At 42.3% G+C, this 22,503-nt stretch overlaps 1 protein-coding gene across 1 annotated transcript in view; it reads left to right on the forward strand.

The window, feature by feature from the left end:
* LOC133224778 (phospholipid-transporting ATPase ID-like) overlaps positions 1-22,503 on the forward strand; it is a 57,580-nt gene that overhangs the window by 23,632 nt on the left and 11,445 nt on the right. The window contains exons 4-12 of the mRNA XM_061376564.1: positions 7,050-7,163; positions 8,794-8,892; positions 9,846-9,907; positions 12,290-12,362; positions 12,563-12,633; positions 13,793-13,875; positions 18,236-18,394; positions 19,353-19,441; positions 22,014-22,210. Coding sequence (XP_061232548.1) covers positions 7,050-7,163; positions 8,794-8,892; positions 9,846-9,907; positions 12,290-12,362; positions 12,563-12,633; positions 13,793-13,875; positions 18,236-18,394; positions 19,353-19,441; positions 22,014-22,210 — 947 coding nt within the window. The remainder of the gene's footprint in view (positions 1-7,049; positions 7,164-8,793; positions 8,893-9,845; positions 9,908-12,289; positions 12,363-12,562; positions 12,634-13,792; positions 13,876-18,235; positions 18,395-19,352; positions 19,442-22,013; positions 22,211-22,503) is intronic.

The following is a 22,503-nucleotide window of genomic DNA, read 5'->3' on the forward strand; positions in this document are numbered from 1 at the left end:
TTATCCTTCATCTGTGTGACCAGGCAGTAGAGACTGAGGTGGATAAGGGAAGATTTTCTTATCTAAAGAAGCCTCTTACGTATCTCCTGACAATTTTTGCTGTGACTAAATAATGGGAGGTCCTGTGGTCAAGGGCAGCAGCTTCAAGCACTGGCAGTGCTTGGGTAAGTCGGGATTTATTTGTACTCGGTGTGAAAAATGAAGCTGAAACTAAAGCTCTCAGACTAGAGCAATGCCAGACATCCTTGGCCTTATCCTGCACAGAGAGAACACCATAACCTAGAAAAATAAAAGAAACTTTAAAACAAAGTGGTGTTCAGTTAACTGGAAGGGATGAGTGCGAAGGTATGTACTACCCACCAGCTCACAGAATTAGTTAGGAATGACTCAGAAACCAAGTGTGAATGTGTGGTATGAAAAGGCAGTGCAGCAAAACACGGACTCACTATAGGTCAGTAAAAATGAAAAGTCAAGTCCTTATCCTGTGTTTACTCACATTGCAGACAGGAAGATCCTTCCTGACTTCAGTAAAAGAGTTGCCTGCCAGTAGAGGCTGAAATAAAGTGAAAAGCAGGGTGCCAGGTATGGTCCAGCAAGGTTTAAGGGCTTTAATAAAGGTTCTTATCTGAGGCTGTTCTGTCTGCACTGTCCCCAACTGAGCTGCAGAGGGGACTGTCTCTTGTGGGTCCACCAAGATGGGCTCTCTGTCTATCAACACTTTGCAGAAGAAAATCTCTTCTGAAGGCCTTTAATGTTTGCTCTGATCCCAATTCCCTTTAATTTCTTTGCTTTCACGTTGGAATTTAGCACAGCTGCACTGGGACGTCACAAAGGGCTGTGAAAACAACTTTGAAATTGGCTTTCAGACAATAGGAGAGGAAATGCAAGGCTCATGAGTCAATGACAAATTTCATCTTGGATCAGGATCTAGGGCCAAACCAGCATCCTTTCTATGGAACCAGAAGAGGAGGCTGCTTAAGACTCTGCTTTTGTTCTCCCTGGTCACCTGATGAATTCTCTAGTGAAATAGGAGGGATGTATATAACCTCCTATGGCCAATTCACATTGCCCTGGGCTGGATCAGCATCTGCATTCTTATCTCTTTGAAGTTTAACTGGAGAGCAAGTTGCTGTGGTAGTGTGCTCAGACTCTGCTCCACCTCTTCTGCTTGTGTGCTTCAGTCTCTGAAGGATACCTCTTGCCTTACCCTCAAGGACCTTGTCAGTGTGGACAGGAGGGTGGCAACAGCTTCTGTCTTTTCCTGTCTCAACCTGCAAGTGCTTCCCAGGATTCACCATGCTTAAGGCTGAAGGGAGTGTTGTCTGATCATGTGAAAAGTGGCCTGAGTAGCTCCAGAAGGAATAGTTGCAGCAGCAACCAGCACTGCTCGTTCTGCATTTAGGCAAGTGTCAGCTGGATTCGCCCAAAGACAGGCTGGAGCATTGTCAGGGAGCAGCAAGAGCAGGGCTGCTCTGCGAGAGGGGATGAGCTGTTGGCTGAGGGTCACCCCAGCATAGGCAATGTTCTCACTGACAAGGGGGTCAGCAGCAGTCCTGCAGCATCTGGTTGAGGGGGTACAGGGCAGGATGCTAGTAATGGGGCCCATCCTGCCCATTCCAGACAAAGTGATTTGATGACCCAGGTCCTCCAGGGTCCATCTAGGGAACCCAGCCAGGGGCAACAGGAGTTAGGGCTGAAGACAAGATTGCACCATAGGTCCAAGGTCCATAGAGGAGGCAGAGATGAATAGGTCCACCTGAGAAACTAGGACAGATGTTAGGCTAGAGGCTGGTACTCCTACAGCATAGCTCAGGCAAAGGCTGGAGGCTTAAGTGATGTCCTGGACAGGCAGTGCAGATGAAGATACCAGGAGAGGTCAAGGCCCACTAAGGCATATTAGGGCCCTGACAAGCACAGAAAGATTGAGATGTGCTGGACATGAGCTGCCGTGTGGTCCATGGACTCCTTTGGACTGAGTCCTCCACTGTCTGTCTTAGCTTCAACTTCATGGAGATAAAACGTCTACCATACTGGCTAGGAGTGTGGTTGTGTCAGACCTTAATGATCAGAGTATGGTAGTTAGGAGTTTGCTGACTCTGCACCACTTAGTAGTGGTCTTCTTGACTTCTTAACTTCTTCCCGCCCAGCAGCAGCTTCAGCAAAGTGGAGAAGTCAGTATAGTTGAAGAAGACAACTAAGAGACAAGACCTTTAGATCCTGTACTTGACCTATCTGTGAGCAATGGTGTAAGATTGTCAAGACATGCCACCTCTGTCTGCCTCCATGTCCTAGACTGCACCACCATGATGAAGACACTCACCACAGTGATGATTAATGGGGGTTAATGAGTAATGGAATGACACCAGGAAGAAGAAACAGCACAGAAAAACAACCAGTGACCACATTTTCCTCGAGATTTTCCTGGAATACGCCACGTGTGATGGGATCCTGGAATTAATTTCATTATTGCTGCTAAGAGGGGTCAAGAGGTTACAGATGTAAGAAATTCTAGAAGTTGTTAAAAAGAGAGAAAAGAAGAAAAGAGAAGTAAAAAAAAACCCCAGAAGAATACAATGTGTTGGGTACAGATCTTTTTATTTCTGGTGTCTGGACAGTCTTTTACTTCTGGGAGTCAGGATGAGATCTTTATGGGGACCAGATGAACCCCATCAACACCCTGTTGGCCTTTTCAGTTTTCTGTCAAGCTGGGGCTGCTGCTCACTGTCAGGAACAAAGCAGTGAACTTGGTAGGATTAAAACTGATCTCGTCTGACTATTCCATATTCCTTGTGAAAACAAAGCCTTCGTGGCACCACATGCACTGTTGCATGGGTGTATTAAATGTGTCCTTGAGCATATTTGCAGCCCTCTGTATGGTACCTGCATGCTTTCAAATTGCAGTGCTGCATTTAAACAAAGTGCCATTGAATCACACCCCTGCTGCACTTTGCGAGGCTTTATCAAAGCACTTGGGAAAGTAATTTCTGCTTCTTATCTGCTTTATCAGGCTGTACTTCGTGCTACCCAGGTACCAGTGAAATTGCCATGTGTCATGGCACAACACCTCCCTGTCATTTTGCCAAGGGTTTGCTAAAATTTGCTTTGGGCCAGGTTGTCCAGCTGCTGGGAACTAATATGTCACGGAGCCAGGGGTATAAATTCAGATAGTCAATTCCTTGCCATACCCTGCCTTTTCCTGGGATCACCCTTTAGTCCCTGTAATCTAGCCACAAAAGCAGCAGTGTCTTTCATTTCCAGTGACTTTCACATCAAGGAGATGATTTGTTTGCTCAACGAACAAAGGCAGGAGCCATCTGCTGAATTTTGCTCATGGTCGGACGTCACAGGCAGGCTTCTGAAAACACCCCCAAAGTAACAGCTCATCCACCAGATCTGGACTTGTGTAACTGTGGCGCGATGAGCACTATTCTTAGGGACAGCATTTCGGTGGAGTCACACCTCCAGGAGGTGTGAATCTAGCCCCTGAAAAGAGCAGATGAGAATAATCCATCACCCACAAACAACATCGCTCTCATGTCAAGCTTCGCAGCTGGAGAGCTTGAGGCTGATGGTAGGTAACCACACTTGAGCCTATTTGTTTAGGACCCAAGTGCACACAGGGGATGCCCACAGTTAACCAGAAGTCTAGGGCAGACCTGGGAGTAAGTATAAAGCTCCTGATTCCTGTCTTTGTGCTTGGCCCATAGAGCTGCTTTTCTTATATGTTTGATACTTGTAAATCTGTAGCAGAACCAGAAGTTTTGGTAAAGCCTCTTAATACTTAATTCCTGCTTCCAAAATATTTCCTCTCTATCACTTTTCCTATATGGGAGTGTTCCTCACTGAAGGCAGCACAAAAGAGGTAAGGCAGATGATATATTAGAGGCATTGCTTATAAAATGGTGGCTACATATGGACTGTTTACCACACTGTAGTGCTGCAGGTTCCCATCATACCTCTCCTGCCACACAGTCAGGCTCTATTACAGCTCTAAAGTAGTGACAGGGTGTGATAGTGTTAAGCATCACAGAGCAGCACAAGATCAAGAGCAGAGGCCAACTGAGATTTCCCTGTAGTCAACTGAGAGCCTGAGCTGTCAAAATGTGCAGCCCTGGAGTATTACAAGAAAACATAAATGATATCTTACACAGAGCTTCAACTGTATCAGTGATGTGGGAATGCAGAGCTTTGAACTGGAAAAGCTGAAGTTTTCCCTTGTTTGTTTTTATCATTTAATATTGATATTTGTTTTGCCCCTGAGGGCCATGAACAAGTTACTTGCTGAACTTGCTGAATCTTCATAGTGATTGTGAGGAATTCCTTTTTTCTGGTGCTTAGTTTTGATTATAGATTCTAAAATAATGAGAAGATCCACCATAATACTCCTTGTCTTTACCCTGAGGTCTGTAGTGTGCCAATGTCACAAAAGACAGTGTGTGTCAAACAATATCATGATCCTGAACTAGTATGGAAAAAATATTGGGTGTCCAGATTTCTGCAGTTAAGCCTTTGGAAGCTGTTATGTCTGGGGGTTTTATCATGGCTAATGCCAATAGGAAACAAAATGAATGGCTTTAGTCCATTCAGTGGTTTTCCTGACGTAATTAATGGACAGAAATAGAAGGCAGGAATTGAACTAAACCACTCCCATTCTTTTCTTATCCCCCTCTGAGATTTTTGCAGGCAAAGATCTATAAACTGTGTGAGTTTACTGGGTAGTTTTTCCCATGTTGTATATGACCCTCAGAAGTCTGTTGATGCACAAAGGTCAGGCCCCCTACACTTACTCTTTCCTGCAGCTACTGTCTTTTCTAAGTAAGTGACCATGATATTTTTCTGAAGATTAGTGGTCAGGGAGCATCTTTAAAGCCATTTTCTATCAGAAAATCTGCCATTCTCTGTGTCTGCTGGGCACAGATTTGCCAAGCAGTTTAGTTCTCTGTATGTTGGGTTTGAGAGGATGCTGCTATTCCATTGCAACAACAGTGTCCATAGACCCTACATGCAGCACATACCCCATGGTGAAGAATTTTGAAATGAACCAATTGTCAAATGAACAAAATGAACAAAAATCTAAATGAACAAAAATGTCATTTAGATCCACACCCGGACATGGCTACATGTTGCCAAGAGACAGGCAATATCATTTATATGATGATTGCTGATAAACATCTTTTCTTGCTGGAGTGCAATCAATGGGAGGATTTGGCTAGCTTTTCCATGAAGGGCGTTTCAATCTCTGTTCTTTTAGAGACTTACTCATTAGATTGTACAGGGGATAAAACATGAAGTTAATGCTGAAGAATGTTTCTGTACTTTGTGTCTGTAAATAGCAAAATCCAGTAGCAGCCTAAAATGGAATAGCTTCCCCCATATACACATTATGGTGGTAGTCTTTAATAATTGGTCTAATGGTGGAAACACACTAATGTGTTTCAGTTTAGATGTCATGATCCTGGATAATGTATGGATTGGAAGTGACTTATGATTCATACTTAATAACTCCTGTCCTCCCACCAGCTTAGCAATATCTGAAGGCTATTAAAATACTGCAGCTCTCCTGTTAAACCAACAGATCTGTTCCCGAATAAAGGTGCACTATGTAACATCTGCCTCCTTGTGCTTTCACACCTTGGGCCCTGGGAGTGGGTTAATAGATGTCTTCTAGAGACCTTCTAGGAGGGAAATTTTAGATATGCTGGCAACAGACAGCATACATGCTTCCAGGACTAAACCAGGATGAGTGCTTGATAAACTTAATGTGAAAAGAAAATCTAGCTTGCCTTAAAAACTGACCAGACAGCCCAAGCTGGTGGGCTCAGGCTCTAAGTGAGCCTTTCTCATAGGTGGCAAGAGTTGGACCAGGATGTACTTTCTTTGAAGAAGAAAACACCCAGTTCTTTAATTTCAACTGTGGGTCTTTCTCTGGTTTGAAGAAGACAGAGGGAAGCAGCTGCTGCTTGTGGCTGGAGGGGTGTCTGCCTTAGAAAAAGGAAACTGGAAATAGGGAACAAAACTGCAACTTCTTACTGAAATGGTGAGTTCTTGTATTAGTGGTGGTTTGCACAACACCAAAGTCAAGTGATCTTTGTGGAAGAGAAACAACCCTCCTCTCTGAGCTGCTGAGTTGAGAGGCTGCTGAATCAGCTAAAAATAATAATGTCATAGAATCATAGAATCACAGAATAGTTTGGGTTGGAAAGGACCTTAAGATCATCAAGTTCCAACCCCCCTGCCATGGGCAGGGACACCTCACACTAAACCATCTCACCCAAGGCCTTGTCCAACCTGGCCTTGAACACTGCCAGGGATGGAGCATTCACAACCTCCTTGGACAACCTATTCCAGTGCCTCACCACCCTAACAGGAAAGAATTTCCTCCTTATATCCAGTCTAAACTTCCCCTGTTTAAGTTTTAACCCATTACCCCTTGTCCTGTCACTGCAGTCCCTAATGAAGAGTCCATCCCCAGCATCCCTATAGGCCCCCTTCAGATACTGGAAGGCTGCTATGAGGTCTCCACGCAGCCTTCTCTTCTCCAGGCTGAACAGACCCAACTTTCTCAGCCAATCTTCTACTCCTGGGAGGATTTAACAGCTCCTGTGGGGTTGTCCAGACAAATGGTGCTTCAAAGTCTCAGGCGAGTAATAATAATTGCCCTAGCATGTGTTTTCTAACACTGTTTTGTAGACTTTACCAGCGAAATTGTTGTCTTCTAGGTAGTATTCTTAATTCTGTTTGTGCACCATGTTAACTAGGAAGACTTAATAAACGGAAGATGCATCTTCGTGAGTGACTGCACATACCTGTATCTACCTGCAGTTGCACTGGCATAAACTTAGCATCATGTTTTCACCAATTCTGAGAGGAATTCTATCTGTTTATCCAGGCTTGGCATGGTTGTGTGGGATAAAGGAAATGTTTTTGCACTGCTGATAGAAACAATGCTATTGCTAAATATAAGCAAGTAAAAACACAGTTGAAATGGGTTGTGCTGTAATTTTGTTTCCTGTTTTACCAATTCTATTTATTTTCCTTATGTCCTACAGAACAATTCAATTAAAACATCGAAGTACAACTTCTTCACTTTCCTGCCTCTCAACCTGTTTGAGCAGTTTCAGCGAATAGCCAACGCTTACTTTCTTTTCTTGCTGATTTTGCAGGTATGAATTCACTGTGCTTTTTCTAGAAGATTGCATTGTCTGTTATCAAAGCCTGTGTGTTGATAGATGTAATAAAGTTCAAGCTATAACCCTCTTGTGAATTAACATCTTAGCAAAACCTTAAAGTAGATAGAAAATAGGTCGGGCAAAAAAAGCAATTTCCTCTCTTATCTTTGGATATGAGGGTTTGAACTAAATGAATAAAAAATGTAATTAAAGTTCTCAACAAATTGTGTACCTTTTTCATACCCTGTCCTACCACCCTTTTTTGTCTGCATCGGAGTGCTCCTGGCTGTCCTTGTATTTGCATTACTTATTCCTCCTGTAGTACAGAAGGAGGTTGTCTCTTATCCATAGTTTTAAAGCCAAGTTCCACTGGCAGTCTCAAAGGAAAACACAAGAAGAACGAATCTGTAAGCTGTACTGTTTTTCTGGGAAGGAAGGAGTTAACCTCAGGGAGGCTCAAGACTGGGGCCAGTTTGCATAAAGCTGACTATTGCTGCTGCCGGCTCATCAGGGTGAGCAAGGTGTCTAACACGGAGTGTGCAGACACTGGCAACTCTATTGAACCCTGTGGCTCACAATGGCATTGAGCTGCACTTTGCCCATCATTGTTGGTAATGCTACTCTGTCTGAAAGCTGAACACACTGAAGAAATTGATACCAGGGTTTCTTCTGCCCCTTTGCACTTTGCTAGAATATGGATAAATGCAGTGTGCTCTGTTGTTGCTGAGTCATACTGGGGTACACATTATCCAAAAAAGGGTATGATGTTGATTATGTTTCAAGTATGGTATTTTGAATTTTATGTTTTCAGTGCACACAAGTTTTCAAAATTACCCTTTTCAAGTACTCTTTTTCAATTTCAGCTCCAAAAAAGCACAAGCAACGTATTATTTTTAAGCTGCAACAGAGTGCATACAATCTTTTCTTATTTACAGGGAGTGAATTTGGGAAATTTCAGCCCTCTTCAATTTTTCAAGAGACTAGTTAAGGTGCCTTTTCAGCTAAGCTGACAGCACCATTCCTGTGTTGTTGTACTGCACTCTAGCTGTTTGTCTATCAAATTCATAGCATTTCAAATGATTTGCCTTTAATTAGTTCACTGTCTTTTGCTGAACCATCTAAGCATGACTGTATAAGAAAGCATACCGCTTTTTCTGCTACTTGCATCAAGGTGGGCTAGAGAGGGCAGCCATTAGTCTTTTGTGTTTACATATTCCTCCACTTATTATTTTCCTCTCTTTCTACTGAGTCAATCTCTCTACCTCTGGAGCTCCTCTTCCTGCAGCAGGAGTGGATGTGATGGGGAGGCTGTGGGAATTCTGCAATCAACTGAGGACTTTGCAATCCTAATTTACAAACAACAACAAAGAGCAATCCACTACGCTTCCTGACAGCTCCATGTTTATAATGTACATTACAGCTTGTTTTGTAAGCAAAGTACGGGTCCCCTTGCTCACCTATCTCTGTGGAATAATGTATAAGTAATAGAGCTGCATTTCTGTCCCTATACTGTGTTCAAGTACCACAGGAAAATGTTGCCTGCAGCTTCCACAGAAAACAGTGGCTTTTTCTGTCTTCCTGTATTGGCCGGAAATTTCACAGCTCATATCTTTTTCTCCTCCAGTTGATTCCTCAGATTTCCTCGCTGGCCTGGTTTACAACAGTGGTGCCCCTAGTGCTGGTGCTGGCTGTATCGGGAGTCAAGGATGCCATCGATGATTTTGTAAGATCTATATTACTGACCTGTACTTTGGAGTTTCTCTGTGATTCTTCAGCATAATGACTAAAGCAAATCACCTAAAACAAACAAAGCTAGTGGCAGGCAGCTGGAGAACTGGTCTGTGGCCAAGATGGGGTCTGAGATTAGATCCCCAAATCTATCATTTTTTACCTAAAAAGGAACTAGAATTTCCAAATCACTGAGCAGACCAACAGCTCCATTTACTTTCTCTGAAACCACTCAGTGTGTCTGAAAATGCTGTCACTGATAGGTATGTCTGTACACATTCATGAAAGTCTGATCTTAAGTCTTCTACTTTGGAGAGCTGATCCTCCGCCGCCTAGCTGCAAAGTAGGCATAAAAAAACATGTGGTAGGAAGCAAGCATCCATGTGGGGTTTTTCAAACTTGTCCAGCTTTGGCCAAAGTCTGCTCCCATGAGAGCTAATGGTCAAAGTCCCATTGGCTTCATTGGGGTAATGTTAGAGCTGAGTTTGGCATCTGATTTTCTCTCATAATTAAAACAATTTCGATGGTCTATGGAGAGTCAGTTCAACTTTGCAAGTAGGCGAATGAGAGGTGGTGAGGTACTCTCCTAGGAAGCAATGCTGGAACATCTGTGGCCACTTTCCATGTCAGAGCAGAAGAATGGATTTCTCTGTTGTGTTGGCAGAACCAACACCAGCTGAGTCAGGACTGTACTAAGAGACATATAAGGCCCTACCCTACTTCTGCCCTCCAAGAGGAAGCCCTGTGTTGCCTGCTGCTCTTTGCAGTCCAGTTATGCTCTATGTTACTAGTGTAAATATGGGCTGGACTATGACTCAGTTGTAACTCTACTCTGCCTGACCCTTTCAAGCCAGCTGAGAGAAAACCTAAAATGTTAATGAGCTGCCTACAGCTCTTGTGCACTTGTTTTCTTGGAAATACTTTTTAACATACTGATCAAATTTTCAGAATCGCCACAAAAGCGACAAGCATGTCAACAACCGCCCAGTCCAGGTCCTGATCAATGGCATGTAAGTCCTTTTTCTTTTGCTGTAATGTTGACTGGGAAGAGCACTTTATTAATAATATATATATTTATGTGTGATTTCCAAGGATCAGCAAACAATTTAAAATTAAGTTGTCTTTCACACCATTAGTTCACTGTGCAGTTCTGGACTGTGTCTGGTTAATGGCCCCAAGACACAGTACCACAATCTGTACAGACCTCATGGCTGTGACTTTGCACTGACAAGAGGTAAACTCTCTCTCTTCCAGGATATATTTAAGGAAGTGATACTTTGAGACCATTGCTTTATTTTATGCCTGACCCCAGAATTGACAGATCTAATGAAAGGTGTCCCTGCCCATGGCAGAGGGATTGGAACTAGATGGTCTTTAAGGTCCCTTCCAACCAAAACCATTCTGTGATTCTATGACAATCAAGGCTATCCTCCTATATCCACTCAAGTTCACAGCATTTATTTCTGCATTAGGCAAAACCAGGCATTATCAACAAAGTATTAAATATAGAAGCAGGAATAGCTTCCTTATACATGTTATAATACTTCGAGTGTGTATAACACTTCAGATTTAGATGTACTGGAAGCCTTTCCTGTGCTTTGGACATCGTACTGCTAGCACTGTCCTTTCCTGCATAAAAAAATAGCACAGGCTTTGGCTTTTGTAGGAGACAGATGTACTGTTTACTTGAGGGTCCATGGAGTTGAACTGTGTGTGGGACACAGCTGTAGACAGCTGTGAGGTCTCTAGTGGCTTTTTTTTCTGTGCTATAGATAGCAGTATGTTGTGTAAACTCAAACAGATGATCAGTTAAGAATATAACTTGAAACCGAAGAACAGGAACATACTTTTTGTGCTTTCTACTAAATAAAACAATTCTGTAGTTTCCTGTGTATTAGTTACTGTGTCTAGGAAACGTACATTGAAATAGGAATTTTCTAATATTTTGCCTTTGTTCAAAAACTGGAAGCCATAGGTACTGCCAAATCTGGCCAACACTGAAAAATGCAAGGCTGACCTGAACTCAAGCCTGTATACCTGGTCCTGTTTTGATACAGCTCTTGATACTTCTCCCCTCACTATTAGATTTTGCATATTCAGCTATCATGACTTGGTTATGTTGGCACTTGCATCTAGGTTTGTGCTTTGAAGGCCACTGCAGACACAGGCTTGGGAAGCCTGACATATGGGGAAAGACTGAGAGCTGTTCAGACTTGAGAAAAGAAGGCTCAGGGGAGACCTTACCACCAGGTTCCAGTATTTAAATGGTTGCTACGAAGAAGATGGAGACTCCATTTTTACAAGGAGTCTCATGGAAAAGATGAGGTGTGATGGGCACAAGCTACTCCTGCAGAGGTTCTGGTTAAACACAGAGAAAACAAATTCCCAATGAGAACAATTAGCCATTGGAATAATCTCCTCTGGGAAGTGGTGGATTCCCCAACACTGGAGACTTCAGCTGGACACAGTGCTTGGACATCTAGTTTAGGTTGTTTTGCCTAGAAAGGTTGGACCAGATGGTCCTTGAGGTCCTTTTCAATTTGGTGTTCTATGATTCTATGATTCTTAGCTAGGCACATGTACAGCAAAGCATCTGCGTTGATCTTCCTGACAGCCAAGCCTACACAGAGTCAGATCTCTTCTTCTGGCCCTTAGTACCACATGGAAAAACTAACCCAACTGGCAATTGTCCCAGGTGTTCGTAAAGTCTGTTATGCAAAGCAGAGAGTTTTTGCCTGAGAGAATGTAGCTGTTTAGGAGAAGGAAGGGAGTAGTCAGTCATAGAATCATAGAATAGTTAAGGTTGGAATAGATCTTAAGATCATCTAATTCCAACCTCCCTGCCATGGGCATGGACACCTCATACTAATAAATGCCACCCAAGGCTCTGTCCAACCTGGACTTGAACACCGCCAGGGATGCAGCATTCACAACTTCCCTGGGCAACCCATTCCAGTGCCTCACCACCCTCACAGTAAAGAACTTCTTCCTTTTATCCAATCTAAACTTCCCCTGTTTAAGTTTTACCCATTACCCCTTGTCCTGTCACTACAGTCCCTAATGAGGAGTCCATCCCAAACATCCCTATAGGCCCCCTTCAGATACTGGAAGGCTGCTATGAGGTTTCCATGCAGCCTTCTCTTCTCCAGGCTGAAGAACAGCGCACATATTGCTATTGTGGGGCTTGGTCTCAGTGCTGCACAGGTCACCCCGTTACTGCTCTTTTTTGTATTGTGGTGGTCCCTTAGCTTAGTAAGGATCGGGCCCCCATCTCATCAATGGCCTGAATCCTGATGGCACCTACAGTCTGGCTTGAGGAGCCAAACGGACTATTCTGTGTTCCCTAAGTGGTATTTGCTTTATGTGCCTACTTACTAGGACCTGTCTTGCAGGTTAAAGGATGAAAAATGGATGAATGTCCAAGTGGGGGATATAATAAAACTAGAAAACAACAACTTTGTGACGGTGAGTACAGCTTCTCTCCATCCTGCTCTCAGTCAGCCTCTGTAAATCTCTGTAATTACTCTCACCAGTGACAAGAAAATTAGTCAGTGCTGATGATAACTGCCTCGGAGACCTGCAGTGTGCAGAAACCACAAGTAGCATTGCAGTGACATGCCTTCTGACCATGTGAATTCATGCCCAGTCTGTCTGTCTGTGTTCAGGCTGATCTACTGCTACTGTCAAGCAGCGAGCCACACAGCCTGACATACATCGAGACAGCTGAACTGGATGGGTAAGTAAGCCTGGCTCTTGCGTGCAACCACTACTATCAGTGCCGGATCAAATCTCTGGTGACCCTGAGTGCTGCAGGCTTACCTGCAGTATCTTTGGTAGCATGCATTTCCTAATATGTAGAATAAATTTTGGGTAGGTATCTTGAAAAATAACACCTTCTGGTGGATACTTTTGGCACCTCTCAGTGCAAATATCATGTGAGGAGGGGACTTCATCATAGCGTTTCTTCTAACACTGAGAGTTAGTTAGAAACCTGTTCCTGCAGTATCACCGATCACTGGCAGAAGCTTTCCGTTTCTTGTATTTCCCTCTCAGTCTTTTCTCTTAGCCAGATTATCCTGGTGAGATAATCACAATGAATACCTCTGGTAATCTCCTTTGGACCATAATATTATTATATTAATGCATGCACACTGCAAAGGCTTCCAATCATTGTCTGCTCCAGGGCATAACTGGCCAAAAGGTAGAGAGCTACAACTGATTTATATAAAGAGCTGTATTAATTTATATAAACTGGACCTGACCATCTTTATGGCCCAATTTACATTACCTTTTCTGTGTTGCCTGGACCTGGCATCAGCTTGAAGAACTAAGCAAGACCACGGATATCAAAAGTTGTGTCCTTCCTAGGACTCTACAGATACCCCTCTGGATCTTCCCTATCTGATTTCTGCTGTAAAGGAGCTTGTAGTTCCTGGCACATGCTTTGCAAACACTGAACAAATGCAGTGTTTCTTTGACATTGCATTTCAAACTTCCCAGCTACTCAGTTTCAGGATCCAGGATCAGAATGCCATGGGAGAAGATTCAGAGCTCTCCTCTATGCTCAGGTATCTCAGGATTCTGTGTGGTGTGAGTGTCAAGACAGACAGTGAGATAGATGCTCAGGGAGCTGAGATGCCTGGTCTGTACTTGTGAAAAAGAGAAGACAGAGCCACCCTTTTTGACACCATGTTCAGAATTCCTCTGGACTGCCTGTCTTTGCCACTGAAAGAGACAACAACATCCTTTACCCACATAAAACAGGTACATGGTGGCATGGTCCCATCAGATGTCTAAGAAGGCAGTCCTCAAGAACAGGAAGTAGCTCTCAGGGAGAACTTTCAGTTCACATATGACTTTCAGCTCATGTTTCTGTCTCATGTTATTTGTTACAGTGAAACAAACCTGAAGGTGAAGCAGGCATTGACAGTCACTGCAGAGCTTGGGGAAGATCTTCAGAAACTGACAGAGTTCAATGGTGAGTCTATATAGAAAGCTCATTTTCCAGAGGATCTGCAGAAAACACCAGAGTCCGAACAGTGCTTGGGAGTCTGCTGCTTCGTGCTGGGACTCCTCTGGATGCAGGAGAACTAAATGGGCACATTGCAGTCTGTACAACAGATACCAACAGCATATGTAGAGAAAGAGGTCCATCTTTGCTTGCAGGTCTCAGTGCTGGGCATGGCTATAACCTGAAACTGCATTTGTGGCTATTCTTCTTCTGTGTACATGTTGAAATTGCCCACCTTGAACCTCAGTAGGAGAGTTCCTGTAGCTGCACAGTAGAAACTGTATTCCCAAAACTTCATGCTTGATCTCAAAATGATTTCATACTGCACTTTTATATTGATGCAGTAATGCTGACTCATCAATTACATTTAGACTCTGAGCAGGGGCACATCCCAGACACCGTGCAGATCTGAGGACTAACTCTGTGCACACAGGACAGATGACTGCTTCCCAGCCTGATGCCTTACATTGCCAGCATTTCTCTCCTTTCTCAATACCACAATAAAGACTGCATTTTGAGATATTTAAAGACAAGCAGTGCAGATGTCATTAATGGGCAATGTGTCCTTTCTTAGCACTGTTTTGTATATCAAATTAGCATAGGACAGGATAAGATAGGATAGGATAGGATTAAGATAGGAGGGGATGGGATGGGACGGCATGGGACAGGATGGGATGGGATGGGATGGGATAGGGCAGGATGGCATAGGGTGGAATGGGACAGGATGGGATAGAACAGAATGTTTCAGTTGCAAGGGACCTGCAAAGATCATCCAGTCCACCTGCCTGACTAATTCAGGGCTGACCAAAAGTTTATGTTGTTAAGGGCATTGCCCAAATACTTCTTAAACACTGACAGGTCTGGGGCATTGACCACCTCTCTAGGAAACCTGTTCCAGTGTTTGACCCACCTCTCAGTAAACAAATGCTTCCTAATGTCCAGTCTGAACCTCCCATGGCACAGCTTTGAACCATTCCCACACATCCTGTCACTGGATACCAGGGAATATATAGCAGCACATACACAGAAAGGACATAGACCTGTTTAAATCAGAATGCTCCATGCTCACACATCATCTGTCTGCAGAGAGAGGATGGGGGAACAGACCAAGTGGTGTTAGTCATGCTCTGGAGTACCCTGGCTTAGATACAAGGGCACAATTATGGGAAGAGCAAGTATGGAATGGGTGAAGTGAGTGCTGCTGTCCTTGGAACATCTCAAGGACTGCAGGATCTCAGGAAATACTTTTAGATAAAAAGCAAGAATTAAAAAAAAAATTTTTTTGAAATAACCAGGTGATTCCAGGACACGTGGTGGGGACTGTTGATGGTAAAATCACGCAAAGGCTTTTCTTCTGCCTTCCACCTTGAGGTTTTACACAATGATGTACATGGTCTCAGCTGAGTGTCAGCTCAGTAAATCAGAATTTCTCTGAAGTGACAGCTGAGGTTCTGAGTGTTTAAGGTCTCGAGAAAGATGTTTTTACAGGTGCAGTTAGATGCTTTAGGTTAATAGTGTCGTGGTTTAGGTCCGGTCGGTAATTCAGAACCACGTAGTCGCTCACTCACTCCCACACTTCCTTCCCCTGCTCCTGGAGGGATGGGGAGGAGAATGTAAAGAATGTAACTCCCAGGGGTTGATATAAGAGCAGTCCAGTAACTAAGGTATAACACAAATCACTGCTGCTGCCACCAATAATGATAATGATAAGGGAAAAAACAAGGGGAGAGAATACAACTGCTCACCACCTGCCGACTGATACCCAGCCAGACTAGAGCAGTGATCTGGCCTTTCCGGGTAACTGCCCCCAGTTTCTATACCGGGCATGATGTGCTGTGGTATGGAATACCTCTTTGGCTAGTGTGGGTCAGGGGTCCTGTCTCTGCTTCTTCCTGGCTTCCCCTCCTCCCTGGCAGAGCAGGAGACTCAGAAAGTCCTTGGTCAAACATTACTGAGCAACAACTAAAAACATCAATGTTATCAGCCCTGTTCCCAAGCTGAAAGTCAAAACCACAGCACTGCACCAGCTACTAAGGAGAAAAAATGACTGCTACTGCTGAACCCAGGACAAATACAGTGGTATGCCTTCATTATTTTTTTTAAGGCGCTGTACTGTCCATTTGTAAGCAAAATCTTTAGCTTTAGTAATTTTTCAAACTTGTTTTGTGTAATGCTTATCTAAGGGTACATCTTGAAAGTACGTAATGAAAAAAATGTTTTGAAATCTTTGGAAAATGAAAAACTTTATTATCAGGTATTTATTTATCCTGTAAGTCTCTATTTTAGTTATTTTGTAAATAAAAGTAGCCTCTTCACAATACTTACACTGAGTAAAATGTTTCCCAGGATTATTTATGTTTGGCAGAGTACTGGGAAGAGTGCCTGGAATCAGACCCAACAGTGCATTTCCCTTAGCAAACGTCTGCAGAAGTATTTAAATATTTATGTAACTCTTTATCTAATTATTTCTTAAGACAGGAAGAAAGGGTTGAACAGCTAATACAGGCACTCAGTGGAATGCTTAATGTGAGTTATGATGTTTGCTGACATTGTGATGGTTCAGATAAGGAAGATGCTTGTGAGGCACTGAACTTCTTTATTTGATTTTGGGAGCTGGGACATGAGAAAGGAAAAAATACTTTCCAGTTATCTACTGCTTATCACACGTAGAATTGGTGGTACTTAACACTTTTAGGTGAAATGCATTCCAGATTCTTTCTTGCTGTTTATGGGAGGAAGAGACATGAGGCATGGTACCTTGATGAGGTATCTTCAGCTGCAGGTTGCCTGGCAGCAACGCAGGTATTTTGGGTGAATCTCCAGAGCTTCTCACTCTTTTATGACCAATGTAATAATCAGGACCTCTTCTGATCAAAAAATCAGCATATCAGTAACCCAGACTCAGCTGCTTACTGGAAAGCAGACATAGATGTTGACACACAAGGTACTTGCATGGGGATTGTCCCACAGCTGGCATTAGGAGATTCACAGTCTTCCTGGTGGGGGATCACGCCAAGGGCTTGGTTCACCAACCTATTGTTGTGCTGTGTTTCGGGTTGCACCGCAAAGACTGTTTCATCAGTGCTTTTCAAAGGGTTGCAAGGGCTGCAGCGAGACGGGCCTGGTTACTATAGACTTCTAGGAATGATGGAGCACAGATCTGGTTGTTGTTGGATTAACTAAGTGATAAAACAGAAGACCAGCATAGTCATTAGTATGAGCTCTGATGTCACAGCTGTCACTGAACTTAATCACTTCATCTTTCATGTCTGATGATTTTTCTGAGCTAGAGTAGACCTACTTCTCTATGGAAAGAACATCCATTCTTGATTTCAAAACCTGCAACAGCAGAGACTACCACAGCACTTAAAGTTGTATTTTTCTTCTGGACTTCTCTAGGTTTTGTTTCCAGTCTCTTGAGCCTGGTGAGCTGTATTCTCTGCAAATAGTAATCCTCATGCAGATATTTGCAGCCTGAGTTCAAAGTAACTTTAATGTTCCTGCTGATTAACTGAGCAGATTGAACTCTAAGATTCCCTTTCAATAGGCATATTTGTATTTTCTAGCTCTTTTCAATACATCCATAGGGCTCTGGTTTGAATCACTGGATATCAGATGTAAATGTTGATTTGAATAATATTTTTTGTACCAAAGTGCTTGTGTTTACAATATTGTGTGAAAATGTTTTATTACAAGAAATAAATATAAAGCATGGAGATAGAAACATGCTCTCCAATCAATTAGAGCATCAGCTACATCGCCAAAGAAGGTAGCAGTATTTTTTCTTCATTTGCCTCTGGGAGTCAAGTTATAAAGCAGGTGAAATAATAAAAAAAAAAAGTGAACAAAGGCACCTCTCTTAATTACTCTTTTGCAGCCTTCAGGCTATGATTTTTCTCACTTGGACTCCTGCAGTTTTAAAGAAAATGGAATAGGAATTATGTGAGGTAAACACTTTTAGTTAAAGTTATCCAGTGATATCCCACCACTATGAACTTGCTGAGAAAGGACTAAAAGTACATTGCTGGATCAAAATTTCTTCTCATCCACATAAAACTGTAGAAACTTTGTTTTGGTATTCTACCAGTAAAATATTGCCATGTTAAAAAAATAGGATAATTCCAAATTCATTGTGATCCTTTAAATTATGACATGAATATGGGGAAGAAGCAATATGCCAAAACATCAGTAAATACAAGATGGAAATGGTAGGGTCAGGAGTGGGTTGCAGCTAGTGTGAGATTGGAACAGCTGAAAATGCAGTAAGGACTGACATCTTTCTAGACCAAGATTTCCATTTTTGTCTGTACCTTCCTTCTTTTTATAGGTGAAGTCAAATGTGAGGCACCAAATAACAAACTGGATAAATTCACAGGAACTCTTACTCTTCGAGGAGAGAAGTATGCCCTGGACAATGAGAAGATGTTGCTGAGGGGCTGCATTATTAGGAACACAGAATGGTGCTTTGGTCTTGTGATTTATGCTGGTAAGTAATAAAAATCAACATGTGAATTGCAGAGACCAGCAGCAGTAGTAGGGAAGTATATCACATGCAGCAAACACAAAGGAACCAAGTATTTTCCTCTTTGGGAAATAGGTTTCTACCAGGTACAAGAACAAAAGCAAAGCAAAACATGAGATCCCTTGGCTCAAATCTAGGAAATTATGCATATTACAGGGGATTTTAATCTGACTTTTTAATAATGATCTATAAGAGAAAACTGGATTAAAAATGCTACGTTACAACATCCAATTGATTGTTTAAGGAAACAGAAGTAGTCTTTTATTTCAGAAATGCATGCTGCAAAGTACTTGAGAGAAGTCTTGGTCAATCAGCTTGAAAAAACAGCAGAATTAAATCTGTTTAAGAATTAAAGCTGGATGATATCAGCCTTTGCTAGCCCACAGTGGGCCAATTGGAGTTTTTCTTTCCCCCCACACTTGTTACAAATTTTTCACTTTTAACTGTATTTGATTAAAAAAATCCCTATTATTTCTATATGATTGTAATCCATACTGGGATATCAGTTATCAATAACATTATTGTAGACCATTAGATCTATGCTTTTTACAAGCATAGACCTTCTATTGTTTCTCTACTGCTGTAGACATGTGAGATGGTGTATAATATGTCACCAATAACAGAGCATTACCAGGTATTCTGTGAAAAGTAATTAAGCCTGAAAGGGAGGATAGACTGCTGAAAGGAGAGAGCAGGGTCAGAATCCAGAATTAATGGCTGTATGTGACTCTCTGTACAATCTAAGGCAAGTGACTTAACCTTCTTTGCCTGTTTCCCACCAGCACTGTAAACTGTACGTACCTGCTTTCAAGAAAACTGTGATGGGTATTTATGCTGTAAAGTACACCGGGGTCTCAGAAGGAATCAGGTTTATAACAGCTAAGCTTTATTACTAAAATTAAGGAGTGTGTTTCATCTCCAGGGCCAGACACCAAACTAATGCAGAACAGTGGAAAAACAACTTTTAAACGGACAAGTATTGATCGGCTTATGAATGTCCTTGTGTTACTGGTAAGTCTGATTTATGTATTATTATTTCTTCAGATGTATTCATCATTTCGAGATGCTCCACCTCTTTGTCCACACAAATGAGGAAATATCAAAAGAGACTAATGATAAAAAGAAAAATTATGCAATAATTTGTTAGCAGCCTGGGTTCTGCAGCACTTCTGCCAGCCCATCTTGGAAAGCAAGGCTGTTACATTGGCAGCATTAAGGACCTTTTGAGCTTGTAATTTACTCTGATTTTCCTTGTTCTGCATTTTTTGTGAGAATCATTCTGAAGACTCCAAATGCCTTCTTTCTCTAGTAGTTTTGTCATTTCCTATTTAAATAAACATTAGCAGTTCTCCCTCTTTCACCTGATTTCTTGGCATCTCTGCTGACATCTGCACAGGACTTGGTAATTGAATTTGTTAATTTACATGATGTAGCTTCTGACTTAACACATTATGATAAAATAATAGACATAGTCTCATTAATACTCAAAAACTGGTGTTTTTAGCAGCTGGGAAATTTGAGAACACTAATCTTACATAGCAGGCACTCTCCTCAAACTGGAACACAGATCTGATTTGAGGGGTAAACTTGTCAGTGGTTTTAACAAATGGCCGAGAAAAAAGAAAACTGAATAGGGAACTTGGAATTTAGTGTTAGATTATGATTTGCCAAATCTCCTTTTTCAAGTCAAAAGTCCCACCCAGAGATTCCAGTCTGTTTGGCCTCACTTCATGAACACAAACAAGATGAATTTACCTCCTGGCTCTGTTTAAAAAACTGAGCAAGTTACAGCCAATTGCATCAGCCTCTGCCTGGGTTCTTGGGCTCTGATGGAGCTAAGGGTGTGTTTTTCTGCTTTATGCTTTTTAAGACACCTAACATTTTGATGTCTGAGTAAAGCTCTGTCCTACCCTCAGCACTGGGCTCTTTGCACGCCCAAGGGGATGTGGCATCAGGTCCTTCCAGCTCTTTGGGTGTCCAAGGTTACAAAGTGTGGTCATAAAAAGAGGCAGTATATTGTGCTCTTGAGTTCAGAAATACAAAGCAGGCACCACTTGCTATAAATAGCTTACTTTAAGTGTAATGAAACTGGTTCTACATTAACACAGACAAAGCTGTTTTGTGGCTAATTGTTCATAGAACTCCCAGGCCCAAAGCAGTATTTAAGAAGGGCTCACCAAAGAAGTCTGGTTAAATGTTGTCCTGGTCTATCCCAACAAGGGTTAATAAGGAGTGAACCTTTCCAGATGGCAACCATAGATGTTTGGAAGTGTTTCTCAGGGATCTAAGACAGAAGTTCCACTGGGAAAGCACCAGTCAGCTCCAGGAATTCTTTTTCTTCCAGAACCTGGTTTTTAGGAGGCTTGGGGGAGCATGTTTTCAGAGAAATAGGGCTGTCACTTTCATCTCTTAAATAACTTTCTGCTTCAACACAAAGTGCCAGTAAAAAAACCTGAGATAGTTTTAATTCATAATCCAACAGGAAATGCTTGTCGAAAGTCAGCTCCTCTTTACAAAAATCCTACCCCGTCCTGCAGAGGATCTTTTGCAGGCAGTGCATAGGCAGGACCAAGAGAGGGATGGTGCTCATGCTGGGAAGCCCCATGACCAGGCACAAGCCTATGATCAGGGGTTTTTCACATCCTTCTCTTGCAGAGCTGTGGTTATGATTACAACACCCTGCACACAGTTGTTAATCTCCAGGGCCACTGTCAACTGCTCAGTTTTTTGCAGTTGTCTCAAACAGTACGTTAGTGAACTTCATGTAAGCATGATTATTGAACACAAGTTGACTGTGAGGGATGATTTGACACACCAAATACATATAAACCAAAGTGTACACAAAGCAAGTGTGCCTGTAGGCAAGATCTGCTGTCATACAGGATAGTTCAGCTGCTGTCTTGCCCTATGTGTATTTCTGTTGCTGAATCACACGTTGAATTTTGTACATGGGTTCTGATATTCTACAGACTGAAAATTTTGAGCCCATGGGGCAGTGTGGAATCATTCAGGATACAGTAGTAAGATCTTCTAATTAACTTCTTTTACAAGAAATTTACAGACAAGTTCTGCAGAGAGAAGTAACAGTTTTTACTTGCCCAACAGAAATATCTATTAAAATAGGTATAAATGGTAGGAAAAACTATGATACATCCAGCAAAGGGCAAGGTAAGGTCCTCCAGGCAGTTTCTATTACCAAGTTGCAGCCAGGTATTCAAGGACCCACAGCCCAACTCTATCGAGACTGGATGTTCTGAAGCACAGAACAGCCAATGCCCATGAGCACCTTGTTTAGGTGTCAACTTTGGACTTAAATCCCATGCTGTCTGAGGTCTTGTGTTACCAGCTTGCCAGACTCTGCACTGTATAATTTTGTCCTTGAAGTAAAAGTGTCATAACTTTGCTGGTTTTCTTCCTTCACCCCTCTGAACATTTTCCTGTGATTCATGTTGTCCAATCCAATTTCCTAAGGGTCTTCTGAATAACCTGTATGTAAGAAATTCCTTGTTTCTAAAATGCATTGTTTGCTTTTTTGTTTGTTTTTTTTGTTTGTTTGTTTGTTTTGTTTGTTTGTTTTTCGCAGATCTTTGCATTTCTAGCACTGATGTGTCTTATTCTGGCCATTGGCAATGGCATCTGGGAGTATGATACAGGCTACTACTTCCAAGTCTACCTGCCATGGGCAGAAGGTGTCAACTCTGCCTCCTACTCCGCCTTCCTCATGTTCTGGTCATATGTGATCATACTAAACACAGTGGTGCCCATTTCACTCTATGTCAGGTATGTGCTAGGAGCTCCTTTCATGTTCCATCTTAGAATTTAGACATTTAGCTTTTTGCCCTAGCTGGGAGCAGCATTTTCCCTAAACACAAATGCAACCTCATTGTGGATGACAGCACACAACTACAGCATCACTTTTCTTATTTCTGCTGCCTTTAGAGGTCTTTCATAGGGTTGGAGGGGGGACAGAAGTGAGTCCTGAAAGAGAAGATGATTTTACATTTAAACGGTAGGTGTAGGATGCTATAGGAATACGTCTTAAACCTGTGGTTAGTGTCTTGCTCTCTCCCACT

This window comes from Neopsephotus bourkii, unplaced genomic scaffold (genome assembly GCF_033783945.1).
Source record: "Neopsephotus bourkii isolate Nb327-2 ecotype Australia unplaced genomic scaffold, CSIRO-AGI_Nbou_v1 NB_1722, whole genome shotgun sequence".
NCBI lineage: Eukaryota > Metazoa > Chordata > Aves > Psittaciformes > Psittacidae > Neopsephotus > Neopsephotus bourkii.